This window comes from Siphateles boraxobius, unplaced genomic scaffold, assembly GCF_051911475.1.
Source record: "Siphateles boraxobius isolate OS27281-9 unplaced genomic scaffold, OSU_SipBor_1 31, whole genome shotgun sequence".
NCBI classification, from domain to species: domain Eukaryota; kingdom Metazoa; phylum Chordata; class Actinopteri; order Cypriniformes; family Leuciscidae; genus Siphateles; species Siphateles boraxobius.
In genome coordinates this window covers 3,647,552-3,665,294 of record NW_027508931.1, presented here as the reverse complement: position 1 = coordinate 3,665,294, position 17,743 = coordinate 3,647,552, and the positions used below count along the sequence as shown (strand labels likewise).

Below are 17,743 nucleotides of genomic sequence, written 5' to 3'. Positions count from 1 at the left end.
AGTGCATTTACTAGCGCTTCTGTACAAGATCAGATTATTTGCTCGTCATTTCAAATACTTCATATCAGTGCATTTTGTTTTTTTCATCAGGGGTTTACAGCCGACACTGCATGAGAGCTGTTTTGATTCCACACTACAAGAATGATGTCTGGTAAGAGACGCTTAATCCTATCTTGAGAAGTTATCGATGACAGTTTCAATAATACGTAGCCTACATTTTAAGTGATTTTCTTTTTGCATAACTCCGTTGCTAAAAGTATTTTTGAAGACAGTTTTATATATATCATATTTATATATTTATATTATGCACTTTTAGCTTATTTTGTGAGCATTTTCTAAGACAAATGGCTCATCTATGTTTTACAATACTGAAATTCTTGTTTCGTTCAAGTCTATGTTTAATAGCCTATCAAGCGGTTCAGATAGAAGACCGTGGTCCTGATTACTAATGTTACTAGCCTAATTAGATAGGCTATTATATGTAGTGAACCTTTTATTTATTGCGATATAAAAGCATAAATATTTTTGAAAGTAGATTTTCAGGTTCACGTAATCAAGTTCACATAGGCTAATCTTCAAGCCGCCAAACTGTTTTGCAAAATTAGCGTTGCTTAAAAGATTGTGTTGAGTTATTCGGTTTCACGCTGTCAGTCGAGAACTATGATTATATTCAGAGGATTAATGAAACATCTGCTTTCCTGTTCAGGCACAAATTTAAGAGTGACGGGGATTCTTACACCAACACGAGGTTGTCTACCTTTTGACAAGTAGGACATGTTCCTGGATCAACATACTTTGTTGATCCTAGAACAACATTCCTGTATAGAAAAGGACCATATCCCAAAACCCAACCCTGGTTGTAAACCTAAACTTTAACTGTAAACTTATCCCTCAAAACTGGTTGGTTGATTGAAATGTTGTTCCAGGATCAACATAGATGTAGATTCAGGAACGTGTTGTAGCTACTTGGTGAAATCATGTTCACCCTACCTAAACCTAGTGAGCTCCCTACCTAGACAGCGTTTTTAGGCATAGAGTTTTTGAAACCAGTCAGTGGCGCCCCAAAACGCTGCCTAGTTATAACTCAATAGGTTGTGAGACACAGCTGTGCTGTTTGCCTTAGAGCACATTCTACTGATTTATGATTCTGGTAGTGATACAGTCAATTAGGAGAGCTAAACAAATTTGAATGACAGCCCATTTCATAGCAGCACGCCTGGCTCTCACTATTAATGAAAATCTCTGAATCAAGCATAGAGAGAGAAAAGGAAGAGCTCTCCTTAAAATATATGTGACAGTTGGATATTATAGTGTTGTTACTGAAAACCAGATGTAGCCACTCTTTTTTTTATTTACATATAATTATTATTAACATTGAATTTGATATTATTAAGATTTTTTTTCTTCCATTTCAAACATGTCCCTCATATGAAAATCATGTAATTTTCTTAATTCATGCAAAGACAGCAGGAAACCGCAGAGCTCTTGTCCATATTTGTATTGCCAGAGCAGCAATAATGGAATATGAAATAGAGTAAGATATGAAGTCCGAGCAGGGTTGGAAAGTCGGGATTGGGTTAAATTACTTTTCACATCGTGTCCACCTCAATTTATTAGGGAACCCTGAGAGGCAGTGCAGTCTAATTTACAAGGTAAAGAGACATCTGAAAAGAGCAACAGATGTCTGGATTTTTAAAGCTCCTGCGTACCATGTTTTGGCACCATTTAGTGGCTTTACTGGATTTCCCAACACTATTTTCAGACTAGAATTAATGTTCAAATATGTTATCAAAGAATATTTTTTGGTAAACATTGTGTTCTTGCATTATGATGAGCATACAACAGAGATTTACATTATTTGCAGTCTTTTGTGCAATATACACCGAAAAACAGCTATTGATATCATTTGTAAGATCATTCAATCCGCAGAATAAAAACAATAGAGGTTGCATTGTGTGTGTGTGTGTGTGTGTGTGCGTGCGTGCATGCGTGCGTGCGTGCGTGCATGCGTGTGTGGCTTTAAGTCTTTCTGTGATTTCCCCTACTTATCGCCGTGCACCACTTAAAATGTCTGAATAATTAAAAGCTTCACATCCTGTCTCAATAATGTTAAGAGGAAGTCTCCTAAAATCCTTACTAGAGCAAGTGTTATGGGAATATTTGTAAAGAGAACAAATAGGACATCTATGTTAGTCTGCATCATGTTATTTTAATATGCAATGCTCCCAACTCGGTGTACTTCTGCATTCAGTCTTATCTTTTTGTGCCTGATGAAATGGACTGTTATTTAGCAATTAACGGACGGCTATAAAATCCTTTTAACAGTGATTGAGACATGCTTTTCCCCTGCTGACTTTTATTCCAGGGTGATCAATTGGATGGAGGATTGCATTAACGTGGTGAACAAAATTGACTCTGGATTTCAGTGTGATGCTTTTAATGGAAGGATACTGTTACAGATTAACACAGAAGAAATAATGGGTTGCGGTCAGCAGAGGAACATCATTATGTGGTTGAAGTCAAGAAAATTAAACAAGATACTTAATAAGAGAAAAGACCATCAATAAAAGCTGGAACTGAATAGATAGTTTTTATATACAAAGTTTTCATACCTTCTTCAATGTTTTGAATATCAAACAGATTCTATTCTGCTTTCTTTCTCCTCCACCAATTTGATTTCTGCCTGTTCCTTCACATCTTATACGTAAATATTCACACCAAGAGGACTAATCATGCCAGAAAATGTGAGCTCCAGAATGGACACTCCCACCAACATCTCCCTGGTGGGGTCTGGGGACGCTGTGTCCGAGTCCCTGGAGTATAAGACTGTATCTGTGTTCCTGGTGCTGCTGGTGTGTGGCGTGGGCATAGTAGGAAACATCATGGTCGTGCTGGTGGTTCTTACCACACGCCACATGCGTACACCCACCAACTGCTATCTGGTGAGCCTGGCAGTGGCGGACCTGATGGTTCTGGTGGCCGCGGGTCTGCCGAACATCTCTGAGAGCCTGATGGCCACCTGGGTGTACGGGCATGCTGGGTGCCTGGGCATCACCTACTTTCAGTACCTTGGCATTAATGTGTCCTCCTGTTCAATCACAGCTTTCACTGTGGAGAGGTAAGACCTGAAATTAAAGGAAGTGACATAAATCTGAATGAAATGCTCTAAGACATAATGAATATTCATAATCTTTGTGGATTATTACTGAGGCGCCATGGCTATACAAACAAATTGGCAAGTTAATTTCTTTCCTCTTTTTGCCATGAGGGATTTCAGCATTTTAAATACCAATATTTAACCTTCTGGTGGTCTTAGGTCATGAATTTTTGTTGAATGTTTTTTACAAAAAAAACGAGGACATGATTAGAAAAAGCTAAATAAATCTTATATAAAAGTCACACTTGTGATCTTTGACCGCCATAAGAAAATACAGAGCCATTTTTTTGGTGGGGGTGGGGGGTTCAATCTACAATCAGCCATGACGAAGTAGTCTTTGATAATGTATAAATATATATCTGAATGTAAAACCTAAAAAAATTATGTCTGAAAATATACTTATAAGCAACTAGGGAATACACAGCCCTTTATATACAGAAGCATCTAGTGGATAGACTGTGGTATTACAAATGATTTTCTTTATTTCTTCCATTAGATAGCATACATCCACCTTCTATGCATTGAATTTTAAACACCTTTGCTCTATTTTAAACTTTAACACTGTTAATTGAAAATAGTATGACATTTTTTCAAATATTTGTATTATTTTATATGGAAATAAATAATGCACTCTACAGAGATGAATATTGTCCTCAATATACAAAATATTAAAGAATAAGTATTACTGAAACAAAATAATGAATTTTTACACACATTACTATTATCTCTTTGTTTCACAGATACATCGCCATATGTCACCCAATGAGGGCTCATACGGTCTGTACGGTATCCCGAGCCAAACGCATCATTGCCGGGGTGTGGGTTTTCACCTGTGTCTACTGTATGCTCTGGCTCTTCCTGGTGGACATCCAGGTGAACCCTGACGGTCGTGTTCAGTGTGGCTACCGTGTCTCTCGAGACCTCTATCTGCCCATTTACCTTATCGACTTCGCCATCTTCTATGTTATCCCGCTGCTTCTGGCCATCGCTCTTTACGGTCTCATCGCCCGAATCCTTTACCTGAATCCTCTGCCCCACCCACCAGACTCGGGCACCGTAACCGCCCCTACTCTCAGGAGGAGCTGCAAAGAACCGGCGGATGCTGGAAAAGCTGGTCGTCAGGGACGGCCAAAGAGTGCGCTTTCTTCCCGGAAACAGGTACGTGTGTGTGTGTGTGTGTGTTTGCGCGTGCGTGCGTGCATAAGTTTGTTTTTAGACAATTCCGCATTTTAATATCTACTGAGATTGCAGTCCAGGGCAAGCAAGGGGCGGTTTTCTTCTCCTGTACCGTGCCTTATGATTATTATCTCATATTTGTTTTTTTGAAAGGTCAGTTGTCTTTTTTTCTGAGAAGAATGTTTCTCTCTACTAAATGTCAATTCGTGAGAAGAAGAGTGTAGGCCCTATTGATAGTTTCCTGGTGCAGTTTGAAAGAGTGTCTAACACATTTAAATGGCAAAATTTAGATAATCAAGATACGATTTTTTTTTATTTGATTGCATTTTAATTTGTACAAGACAAAGTGCCGTAATTTACCATAATAATAAAAGAGAGACAATCATTTAAAACCTAGTTGCCATTGGTGGCCCATCTTAAACTTAAAGGGTAAGTTCGGCGTTTTACAAGTAAAGCCCTGTTTTAAGATCGTTTCTGATTAAATAGAACGGTTAAGATTAAAATTTGGACACATTCTGCTGTCCCGAGAATTTTAGGTTTTTGTGTTAGCACCCACCCACCTATACAATGGTTTCATAGGGGCACTGGAACAATCATTCATATAAATGCATTAAACTTCAGTTTACAAAGACCTGAAACTCACCGAGTGGTTTGGGGTGTTCACTGATATGCTCAAGCAAAAATCGCTGCAAAAGATGCTTTCCAAAAGGTTTTATTGTAGTTTTTGGAAGAATTTCCGGTTGTGAGGCGTTGGAAAAATAGGTCCACAGTTTTACAACGAATGGTAAAACACCTGTTGGAAAGCATCTTTTGTAGCGATTTTTGCGTGAGCATATCAGTGAACACCCCAGACCACTCGGTGAGTTTCACGTCTTTGTAAACTAAAGTTTAATGCGTTTATATGAATGATTGTTCCAGTGCCCCTATGAAACCATTGTATAGGTGGGGGGTGGGACAGCAAAAATTCTCGGGACAGCAGCATGTGTCCAAATTTTAATCTTAACCGTTCGATTTAATCAGAAACGATCTTAAAACAGGGCTTTACTTGTAAAACGCCGAACTTACCCTTTAAAATATCATCACACAGAGCGCATGGCAGTGTTTCCTGCACGCAACACACAACACAGTGCAAGCCTTTGTGTCCGATTCACAAACATGATTCCACAAATTTTTTTTGATGATTAAGTCAAAATAATTCACTGCTTCGAATTCGCTCACGAATCAGAGGTTTGAACCAGATCTGTAGGAGCCGTTATTAAGTTCACAAGTGAACCATGAGTAATTTTTCAGCATGTCCAATTAAAAATGAACCAGAAACCATTACTGTAATGTTGATTCTTTACAAGACTTACACCAGTCTATTTATTGACTTGTTGTTTATTTGACAATGCTTAACTTAAGATGCAGAGTTTTGTGCTGTGAATAAGGTCCAATTGTACATTTGAACTGAGCGTAAGAAAAACTCTGGTTGGGTGATACTGTATGGTTGGGTGATACTGTATGTTGGAACCATTGGCAACACTTTTTCCTGATAGCATTAAAATGGAATTTATACTAAATGTTTTCTAAATGTAGTATTTTTGTGTGTCTGAAACCTGTATAGAGCACAATAATATACCTTTTTTGTGCAAACAAACTCATATAGATGCAGACCAAACATCTGAGCTAATTTTTTTTTTATGTGAAAGGGTACATAATGGCCAATATCATCATAAAGCAGGTCATTAGGATCCATCTCATCAGAAGAGAGGCATTAGGGGCCATCGAGTACAGTTTTGTGTCTACATTACCATCACTGCATCAGCCACAGCTATGTTGTGACACTGGAATAATGGGCTCTGTGATAGATCATAGACATTACAGATATGATCTATGCATGCAAGTAATGAAAATGTTTTTTTTGTATGGTTTTAGTTTTAGTTGACTATAATAACCCAGCAAGATATACAGAGACATTTTAGTGATAGTTTAGACTTCATTTGGAGTTTTAAACAGTAGAGAAGGGATATTATCATGAAATTCAGGCCATTCTATGGCCTTAAGTGCACCTGTCCTTACCACAAGTGCATTTACAGTGTGGCATGCTATACTGTATATCTTTATGTTATTTGTCAACTACCCTCAATGTTATTTTAGCATCACTGAGATAGTATTATCGTTGTTGTTGTTTTTTGTTATTGTTTAGAATTAGTTTAAAAAAATCTTTTACATTTAAAGTTTTAATAATTTATTGTTATTTTTGGTTATTTGCTTTTGTAAATATGTCTGGATTTATTTCTATTTTTACCTATTTTTGTACATCAAATTAAATTAAATAAAAACGAGAAATGGTGCATTGGCAACTAAAATAAAATAAATGTACAGTTTTTTAATTATTTTTTTTATTTTACTTCAGTTAGCTTTTATTCGATTTTTGTTTTAGGTAACTATAATAATCAGATATACATACTTATCCGAGATTTTAATGATATTTCAGAGTTGGGAGTGTCAAACAGGTGAAAATGCAGACCATTCGGTGACCTTCGTTGCACGTGTCCCTGCGAGCGAGTGCACGTATGTAGAGATGCTCGCATGCGCCTCAGATCAAAATCTTGAAGATTCAAGAGGGCCCCACTCGAGTGGAACATTTGCATAATATGATTTGTGATGTTCACTCAAGTATGCTTAATACTCCAAGAGATTATGCTCTTTGAGGTTATAAAAGCGACTCCCTTTCTTTCGCTTTTGTACCTCGGTTACGCCGCACCTCCAGCCCTTTGATAACTTCATCTGCACATTTCATAAAGTTCAATACGATTCGAGATGCCCGTGCCACCGCTGTGGTTGAGTGAAGTTATCTCTCCTATGAATCTGATAAAGTCATCATTACAGTAGAGGCTCCTCTTTATTTAACCTAATCATGAGTAGCAGCCGGCTTTGTTTGTGCTGTGTTAAGACCTTGTTTTCCATTGATAAGCAATCACAATAACCAGATATTCCAAATACATATTCAAATTGTCACTGCCAGTCATGCAGTCATTATCTCCTGCTTTGTTAATTAAAGGAGCTCCTACCAGCCTCACACAGCTTCAATTAGATGCTTTGTTGTGCAGACAATTTTGTCATTATTATTGAAGGTCTCCGTCACCCGTTGTCTATCTCCAGCGTGAGACAATGAGTACGCTCCAACCCCAGAGGGCTCCCTGTGAATGTTAATGGGAGGAATTTTGGGATTTATTTGTCGCTTGAACTAAGTAAGGAGGCACTAGGGAAAACTCCTTTGTTTTCTTTAACAGTCAAAACATGGTGTGGATATATTTCCATCCTTCTCAAAGTGTCTGCGTGTTAACCGTCACTGACATAAAGATTATGTTTGACTGATGTTTGACTGTGTCTCTTTCTCATTCTCTTTACCGATCCCTCTGTTTTCATGCCATGAAAAATAATCTAATTGTTTCTTTTTTTGAGCTCTAGAAGATAAGGATGAATTCATTTTTTAAAATGTAATTCAAAGCATTCTGCCTAAACCTGTTTGTATATTTTCTCTAAACAATGTCTCTAAGTATTCTATATGAAGACATGAATATATATCATTGTTATTGGGCATTATTTTCATTGATCATGTATGTGTGTTTTCCTGCTTTGAAAGCGCAAATATGTTTTCTTTTGATCTACTGAACAGTGTTGCTGCGAATCCTGCTAATTTAAATGTGTAACATTACCATGGTAACATTATCTAGCTAGCTAACATTAATGTGTTGTAGAAATTATGAACATGACAGATTTGGGTGCATGTTTTGAAGAGTTGAAATTATTAATAGATTACAGAAGGCCACTGTTTTCCAGTAGACATGTTTATGAATTTACAAGTTATGACATGTTTATGAATTTATGAGTTACATTCTAGCTAGCCTAACTAAATATTGGTTGTAGCTTGTTTTTCTGTCCTAAAACGTAACATTTAGTAAAAAATATGTCAATATGTATCTGACATATTAACAGTTACTGAAACATTGCTATAATTATTCTCTTTCTGCATTTTTGTCTGTCACAGTTCAAAAAACAGTCTGTCAAATGTCAGGATTTTTATCTTGTTATACGAACACTGTAACTTGTTACAAGAACATATTGAAGATTCATATCATTAAAATAAACGATTACAAAGACTGAGGTTAAATTAGCGCATGAACATCTGTTCACACTATTAAGGACTTCTTGTTAATGGCATGAAAAACAGCTTATAAAAAATATACGAGGCACGTGGAACATGCTTGACTTTATTGTTAGAAATACTGGAAAAGGAGTCTTCTGAATTTATAAGCCCTGAATAATCATAAGGTATTAAAGGGATAGTTCACACATTTTTTCTGTGAAATATCCCTTTAATACCTTCTGATTAATCCAAGCTTATGAATTCAGAAGACTCCTTTTTCACTATTTCTGTAGTAATTCTGTCATCATCTACTCACCCTCAAGTTGTTCTAAACCTGTAGAAATTTCGTTCTTATGCTGAACTTGAAAAGTTATTTTGAAGAATATGGAAAACCAAACACTTGTGTGCAATAGTGACTTCCATATGGAAAAAAAATACTATGGAAGTCAATGGGCCCCATCAACTGTTTGCTTACCTACATTCTTCAAAATATCTTTGTTTGTGTTCATCAGAAGAATGAAGTTCATACAGGTTTGGAACAACCTGAGGGTGAGTAAATGATGATAGAATTTTCATTGTTGGGTGAACTATCCCTTTAAGAACTCATGTTTGAACTTTAAACTTAATTACATTGCTGTATATGCGATTATACATAGAAACTTCAAAGAACCACTTTTATAATTTCTCGCCTCTTCAGGTCACTAAGATGCTGGCAGTGGTGGTTGTACTCTTCGCCCTGCTGTGGATGCCGTACAGGACCCTGGTTCTCATTAACTCCTTTGTGAGCACGCCATACCTGGACGCCTGGTTCCTGCTCTTCTGCAGAACCTGCATTTACGCCAACAGTGCTATCAACCCCGTCGTTTACAACCTGATGTCGCAGAAGTTTCGATTGGCCTTCCGCGGGCTGTACCGCTGCCATAGGGAAGATGTGCACCAGCGGACACTCTCCATGCTCCAGAGCGGATACAGCCTAGGAAGAGACCCCCGACTTTGCAGCAACACCAACGGCACCAGAGACACACCTAAAAAAATCGGTTCAGTCACTCCTGAGCAGAAACAACACAAAGGCATGGAGAACAAGAAAAATATGGATGAGCTAATTAGCGATGGTGTAAAAAATGAGATTGATCCAAGCATCAACAAAAATGCAGTTGAAAACTGCAACACAGATGAATTTAAAACCTCAATAGTCAAGGAGATGCCTTCAGTGGAGAACGTGGACATGAGCAAGATTAATGATAATGGGAAAATAATGGAGGAAAGTGCTAATACTACTCAGGATATTATCGCTGACATGAACAACACAGAACAGACACAGCTAGCCTGCGGTGAAGTCCAATCCACTCTTGGGGAAGCTGAACAGAATGACACTGAGCTAAATCACAGCATTGTATAGATCGTTCCACTATATTTATATAAACATACATACATACATGTGTATTTATTGAAGTGGCCGGGTTGATCAGTAGAGCCTGGTTGTTCATTTCAAAACCAGATCTTGAATTTGGGATCTTGTTTGTATGTACTAACAGACGTCATCCTCTCTCCCCAGTGGAGGTGGCAAGACTGTAGCCACTTTTTCCTCATAATTTACAAGTGAAACCATTTGGCTGTCAGCATCAGCTTCACATGCCTCCTAGTGCTATAGCTCAAGATAGGGTTACTTGATTAAAAAAATCCTATTGTGATTTTTTTTGAAAAAACATTGAAATATTATTTTGATCTCACATTGCTGCTTAGAAATGTAGATATATCATTAAAAAGGCTCTAATCTGCTACATGGCTTTTAAAATCTGCACAGATTTTATGCTTTAAGCACCAACCTTGTAAATGGATACAGCGGAGAACCTGACCATCATACTGAGGATCACACACTTCCAGACTTTCAAGTTGTTCCGAACACAGAAAAGTCCTGCAGAAACATGCGCCTCATTGCTAGGAGACACATGACAGATGAAAACAATCTGTGCTCTATCTTCTGATAGACTGGATATAAACTAAAGCAAAAAAAGAGAAAGAAATCAGAGTCTGAGCCTATCATATACTAAGTGATTCTATGTGAAATCTGGGAAATCAAACTGCCCAAAATCTGCAGACTGGCTATGACTTTCAGCCAGCTTTAACTCTTCCAGACTGAAAATCTGGACAAAAGTTGTGTAGTGTATTCCAGCCATAAACTGTTGCTCCTAGACCACAATGAGGTTATAGTGAAAGCAAATTAAAATTGGGAGTTTTGATTAAAGAGATAGTTTACTCAATTTTTTAAATATTATTTATTACCCTCATGTTGTTACAAACCTGTATGACTTTCTTACATCCGCGGAAGACAAAAGAATATATTTTGAAGTTTTTTTTTTATTCAGTTATAGTCCATACAATGAAAGTCAATAGGGTCCAAAACAACAAATTTCGTTGTATAGCCTAAATAAGGCAAACATTTTTTTTCGGCTGCAAATATAAATAATAACTCTTTAAAGTCCGTATGAAATGCATCTCATTGAGAACGATTGCTACATGTACTGTATGTTTATTTTTTTGTGAAAGTGACTATCAAAATGTCACAACTCAATCCTCAGATGAAACGACAGACTTCTCTTCTCTTACAATCGACTGCAAGATTGCATTCAGATCTGCCTTCGTCTAATCCACAACCAACATTTTTCGATAATCTACTTCACTTGGATGTACGTCACAATACGGAAGAAATGAAATGTCACTACTTCTGTTGCAACTTTAAGGATGTTCACACTTAAGTCCTCTTTAAAAGAACCAAATTCTTTCAGTTGACCCAAAAATGAACCGAGTAAAAAAAGACTGCACACAAAAAATTTAGGCTCCTTCACTTTGACACTACAAACTACATATTTAATTACATCGCAGCATTTTAATAATCACACAAGGCCATATTGCAATTTGGACTTGAATTTAATTAGTTGTGCAGCCTTAGCTCCAGGATGTGTCTTCTCTCAACACAAAACTTTTTTGTCCACTTTGTGTCTTCAAGCACAGCAGAATGAGAAACAAACAAACTCCATCCTGCTTTTAAAGCACAGACGCTTTCCCATAAAAAACATTCAGGATGCTACGGGGCATAAGATCCATTTAAAAGGCTTTCGTCCAACAATAAGGCCCAAAGCATCATGACACATTTGTGTTTTCCCACAGCCAACTCAAGACATTTGCCATCGCTGGATGAATTCCATAGTACGTGGAGATGTAATGCCTCGCCATTTGTTCCTGCCCAAGTAAACAGATCTGATTCTGTGTGCCCAGCGGTACATCTGAGCTTTTTAGACCCCATTTACAACCTCATAGAAGACAAACAGAGTCACGCATCCATTTGTCAGGTGCAGTTATTCATCTTTTTATGTGGAGCGCAAGGAACAGCTTTCACACAGAACAGAGACGATGTTTTCTGTTGAAGCAAGCAGACAGTTGTAACCATAAATCATCTATAAACAGAACAAATCCTTCCTGGAGGAGAGCCGTGGAGCTGGAGAGTATATTCTCAAAGCACTTTGTTGTTTAGCAAGCGCTATTTTCGCCTCATATTTATGCAGAGACATGTAATACTCAACATTGGTGTGATTATCTGTTATAATTCATCATTTTCTGACTGTCATGACTTTGTAAGTCATTTTTAGTTGAAATGTGAACCCTATGATGCTATTTTAGTGAAGTGTTTTGTTGTTGCTCTGGAGAAGAATGCAGCTCGTCACTGAAGCACCGTTTTCAGAATCATTTGAAATGAATATATGCCGTGCGGACTTGTTTATTTTATGATATATTCTGCGTATGTTTTTGGGTTTGCAATTCTTTATATCATTAGTGTAAAGAGTAATTTGAAAGAACAAACATATATTGCTTAGCCTACGAGTTTTTAGACAATGCTTGTCTCTTTTCCATGATGTTTCGCAATTGTGAATTGCTGAGGTCTTGTTTCTGTACCAGGAGTGGATTTCCTCTGCAGACTGATGCTGCATTCATGCCATGTCGTAATTACCGTAAATAAGAGATGATAACACGTGATTCTGTACTTCGAGCTTTTTAAGTCCTCGGATTCGGACTGATTTATTTCTCTTGCACTATTAAAGGGATAGTTCTGTCATAATTCTGTCAGTAATTACTCTCATGTCGTGCCAAACTCGTAAGACTTTCGTTCATCTTCGGAACACAAGTGATATTTTTGATGAAATCTGAGAGCTTTCTGTCCCTCCATTGACTGCTACGCAACTGCCACTTTGAGGCTTCAAAAAGTTCATAAGGAGATTGTAGAACTAATGAATTGAGTGGTTTAGTCCAAATTTTCTGAAGAGACACGATCGCTTTATATGATGAACAGAATTTAGGAACTTTATACACACATAAACATTCATCAACTTACACATCAGTTATGATAAACTGAAGCTCAAGCATGTTCGCTTGATGCTCGAGAACCAATGAGGTTCATTCTTGTTATGCAGCACGTTTGAGCTTCTGCAAGAACAAATGATGTTTGCTCTCGCGCCAAGCAGGTTCGATTGAGCTTCTGTTTATGTTCACTGATCAATGTTTAAATGTAAATAAAAGCCTAAATTCAATCTGTTCTTCATATAAAACGATCAAGTCTCTTCAGAAAATTTGGACTAAACTGCTCAATTCATATGGATTAGTTTGACGATCTCTTTATGAACTTTTTGAAGCGTCAAAGTGGCAGTTGCGTAGCTGTCAATGGAGGGAAAGAAAGCTCCCAGATTTCATCAAAAAGATCTTCATTTGTGTTCTGAAGATGAACAAAAGTCTTACGGGTTTGGAACGACATGAGGGTGAGTAATTAATGAAAAAATTTTCAATTTGGGGTGAACTAACCCTTAAACTTCAAAATAAGTCTGCAGTGGTCACATGGTACAAGTCATAACTCTCAGAAAATTAAGAGTCTTGTACTTACGAGTTCTGCAATCACGTGACTGCTATTTACAAGTCAGAATAGCAATTAATTACTTACGTACAATACTAATCAGTAGTAATTATGACATGGTGTGAACACACCTTCCTTCATTTGGAGTTGCCTAAGAATTCATTTCCATGTTGTGAGCGTAGAAAGTTTATTATTAGCTGCTATTTATAAATAATATTTTTTGAAACCCATGGTTGATATTGTGTAAGTATTGCGATATGAAGCTTATTCGCTTTTGAACCCGTTCTGTGTTTGCTCAGACTGTGGTTGCGAGTTAAAATCAGAGTAATGTGCAAGTGATCTGTGAGCATGTTCAGTTTTCTGCTTATTTTTGAAAACAGATAAAAACATACATATGAAATCTTACTCCTTTCTGGTTTCATTTGGCATCCTATATGAAAATTAAAGCTGGATACAAGTGCAGAATTTTACTGAGTTGTTGATTTATTCGTGTTGAAGCTGCCACATGTCCTGAAGGGGGTTGGGGGGGGGGGGGGGTTACTGGTTGCAGAAAGTAATGATAATTTCACATTGCATGAGATCTTGAGCAGTCAATACCAGGACTGCACTCTGAAGCAAAGCATTACATCAGCTCATAGGTGTAAAAATGTACATATGGGTCAATGAAAAATAAGGATGATAAAAATGAGAAATATGTTAACCATCTTCAAAATAAAGTTATTAGAAATGTAATATTTGTAATTGTACATTTTTCATACATAAAAAAAAACATTTACTGCATTTTTTTTATCTTTATGATTTAATGAAAATATCAAAATGTTTCTTTTAATAAAATGGTAAAAAAAATCTGGGATATTTTGATAGAAAAATCGTAATGACCTTGACAATCAGGAGAGTCTAATTTTATGTTTTTCTTGTGACATGATGACCACAAAATAACACTCTACTACAATCTGACTGATTTAGAGGAAAAAGATCTTCACTTTAAAAAAAGTGATCAGTCGGTAAAAAATAGCGAAGAAACCTGTTGCCTTCAAATGATTAAGTAAATAAACTTAATTCGTAATTGAAAAAATTAAGTTATGTATCATGTTCACATGCATATGCATGCAATTTATTTACTTGATTTTAAGGCACCGGGTTTACTCCGATTTTTAAGTTAAGTCAACACAATTACATTTTATAGTGTTTAGATATTATAGGGTTAGTTCGCCCATTTAAGACATGAAGTTGTATGCAATCCTTACCAGCACTATAGTGCATACACACTAACCCACTCTGTAGTCACCTCCCTGGTCAGAGTTCTGGCCGCTGGAAGTTTTTCAAGAAAGTAGCTACTCCCGGTTAGTTTCCGGGGCCTCAAAACTGTGCGTTTTTACGTGAAAAAATTATTTGCGTTTCAAAGCTTGATTAATTTAACACACAAAAAACACGCCGGTCAAAATTCATACCTCAGTTTTAATCGGCACTATTTTCTTTCCATTTCTATCAATCCGCGCTGCTGTCAACGTCAACAGTGCACACGTTCCGATCAGCTATTGATAGCGCGACTCGCTGACAACATGTCTGACTGCGAAACTTCTGATGATGAAACCAATTTTAGCACAATGTCAGACGGAACAGATGAGGATGACAGTAATTTTAGCACAACGCCAAAGGGATACCTTAATGAACCGGAGTATAGCTACCGATGCCGAACTTCAACAGATGGAGATAGAACGGGAAGAGGGAGTGAACTAAATCAAATAGTTTTCTCAGCAAATCGTACCTATATCCCTATATACTGTTTTTATATTAGACATTGTTTCACGTGTTTCCCACTGGAGTCTAAACATCATCAGCTTGTTTACCGTACAGTTTAGGCCGTGTGTCCACCAAAGCGTTTTTTCACGTAGCTGGCGTAAAATTCCAATTGTTTTCAACGGGAGCGCCGCGTTTTTTGAACGCCATGGGCGTAACGAGGCGCTGAGCGAGTATTTAACGCTCAAGCGCTGAGCGCCCGGCGCTTTTTAATGGTCGCCGAGAGTTGAAAAATGTTCAACTTTGGGTAAAACGCTGCGCTCATCACTGTCAATTTTTACACAGCCGTCCAATCACAGTGGAGGAGGGGCGGGACAAATACCACACGACCAACTGTCACAACATTCTTTCTGTACAACGACGTCAACCAGCAGAGCTAACCGAACAAAGTGGATGAAAAATAAATTTTTAGTATGAAACAAAATTATCTGCGAAATCAGTTACAAGTAAACTGGGCTACGGATATTCTGTATCATAGCAACGAATCGTCTCAACTGAAAAAACGCAGCGCTGCCAAAACGCTCTCAAGCGCCCACAGCTAGGCGTTTTCAGCAGAGCGTCCAGCGTTTTCAGCCGGCTAAAAACGCTTTGGTGGATACACGGCCTTAGACATGGGATCATAAAGTTAGTAAATAGAGCTTACCCGTGGTACCGTACTGGTACAGCAAAACTCTTTAAAATCAGTTTTTTTCTTTTTCCTCCTTGGTTGGGGATGTAATCGTCTTTGCTGAAGTGAGCACTGCACACACGATAATCCTTGATTCTGGATATTTTAGCTCCCGCAGAGTAGCCGATGGCAACCAGCCAAAGCTGTCTCGTAGCTAGCAGCTATATCCGAAACAGGAAAACGATGGAATCTGAACGGTGATCCCGGCCCATTCTTGTGGTCACAGCCTGTACATGTACAAGTTCGCACCATCGTTAATTTTCTACTTTTTACGTCGTTTCATAATCGATTGTGTAAACACTATGGAACAGCTGATCCAGCAGCAGCGCGGATTGATAGAAATGGAAAGAAAATAGTGCCGATTAAAACTGAGGTATGAATTTTGACCGGCGTGTTTTTTGTGTATTAAATTAATCAAGCTTTGAAACGCAAATAATTTTTTCAGTAAAAACGCACAGTTTTGAGGCCCCGGAAACTAACCGGGAGTACTTTCTTGAAAAACTTCCAGCGGCCAGAACTCTGACCAGGGAGGTGACTACAGAGTGGGTCAGTGTGTATGCGCTATAGTACTGGTAAGGATTCCATACAACTTCATGTCTTAAATGGGCGAACTAACCCTTTAATGAAATTTCAAACAACCAAACTTTTCTGTTTTTAATAATTTTCAATTTCAACCATACGTCATCAAGACGTTTTTGAAAATGAAGTGACCCAAGTAGAACCATAGAGAGTTTTTTTTCCTTTATAAAACCTTTGTATAGTTTTCTCTTATTTTGTTTCAGTGGACTTTAAGTGTGGTGTTTATCCTTGCGGGACATGAGCTATTGGCTGTGTAGTTTCCTCTTAAAGGTCAGCACACAGCCACACTCAAACACACATAGGCCTACTCTCGAAATGTTTCACACTCTCCCTTGTCCAATCGATATGCAAAAGAGGCATATTCTAACATTTCTAGAAGGTAAAAATAGCGACCTTATGATAATGTTTGGCTCAACATGGAAAGCATTGCAGGTCGCTTGGCAGCTGGTTGCTAAGGTAACATTCTTTTTCACTTCACTTTTCCCTGATTAGATTGGAGGATTGTAGCCGGGGAAGATAAGACGCTCCTGAGAATGGATTTCCGGCCAGGTGCAGTGGTGCCAATCCTAGTGTTGATAAGCCATCTTTTCAAAACTGAGGTGTCATTCAACAAGATGAGGCTGCCGACAGAGTCGTGTTCGTCAGCGGCCCTCGCTTTTCTACCATGTGCCCTTGGCCTTCAAAATGCTCAATATTAAAAATTTAATAAAACATATCCATTATGAGGGTTAGATCTAAATAGTTTTTTTTTTCTCTGTGCCATCTTTTGTTCATTCGGTGTGCGTGAATCACCCACTTATGAGTAACGGTCAAAAGTCATTTCCATCGAGAGCTGGAAACCGATTTTCTCTCTAAGAGAGAGTGGCGGGCAAGCATGCCGAAGTGTTGTGCCTCGACGTAGAAGATGGACAGATAAAATTAGATGAGTTCCTCAGAACGGGAAACAGAAACACTTCATCAGATTTGCTTATCACCATCTTCCTCTCATTTCAGCTCTCTCTTCTTTTCTCTCTCTCCGATGGCATTAGTTCACAGATCCAGCTGATGATGTCAGATGCCCCAGAATGAATCCTTTCATCACTGAAAGCCACTGTTGAAGACAAATACTTGCACTTGCAAGAGGAGATGGCTGTGATCTTGACTGTCCACTGCCCATTATATTACATGAATTTTTGTTTTTAAGTCTTATAAACTTGGAAGAAGAGTGTGTTATATATTTTGCTTTCAAGATTGTCATAGTTTAAGGAGTTCAAAGATGAAAATGAGTCAAAATTTCCAATCTAAAGGTATTTAATAAAATAATAAACAATGAAAACACAGTGTAACAGCATG

The 17,743-nt window shown here is 37.8% G+C and overlaps 1 protein-coding gene across 2 annotated transcripts; it reads left to right on the top strand.

Annotated features, from left to right (window-relative positions):
- trhr2 (thyrotropin releasing hormone receptor 2) lies at positions 1-13,830 on the top strand. Of its 2 annotated transcripts, none has more exons than XM_077193442.1 (4): positions 1-151; positions 2,366-3,118; positions 3,898-4,315; positions 9,163-13,830. In XM_077193442.1, the coding sequence occupies exons 2-4, from the start codon at positions 2,733-2,735 to the stop codon at positions 9,862-9,864; spliced, it is 1,506 nt and encodes a 501-aa protein (XP_077049557.1). In that variant the 5' UTR covers positions 1-151; positions 2,366-2,732; the 3' UTR covers positions 9,865-13,830. The 2 variants fall into 2 exon arrangements, with proteins under 2 accessions (XP_077049557.1, XP_077049558.1); XM_077193443.1 differs by having other exon boundaries at positions 17-151; positions 2,723-3,118.
- The last annotated feature ends 3,913 nt before the right edge of the window (positions 13,831-17,743 follow it).

Bases quoted from the DNA above. Each gene is read 5' to 3' on its own strand.
- trhr2 (XM_077193442.1), top strand. From the start codon at position 2,733: ATGCCAGAAAATGTGAGCTCCAGAATGGACACTCCCACCAACATCTCC. The intron at 3,119-3,897 runs GTAAGACCTGAA...TTTGTTTCACAG, and splicing joins ACAGCTTTCACTGTGGAGAG to ATACATCGCCATATGTCACC. The intron at 4,316-9,162 runs GTACGTGTGTGT...TCGCCTCTTCAG, and splicing joins CGCTTTCTTCCCGGAAACAG to GTCACTAAGATGCTGGCAGT.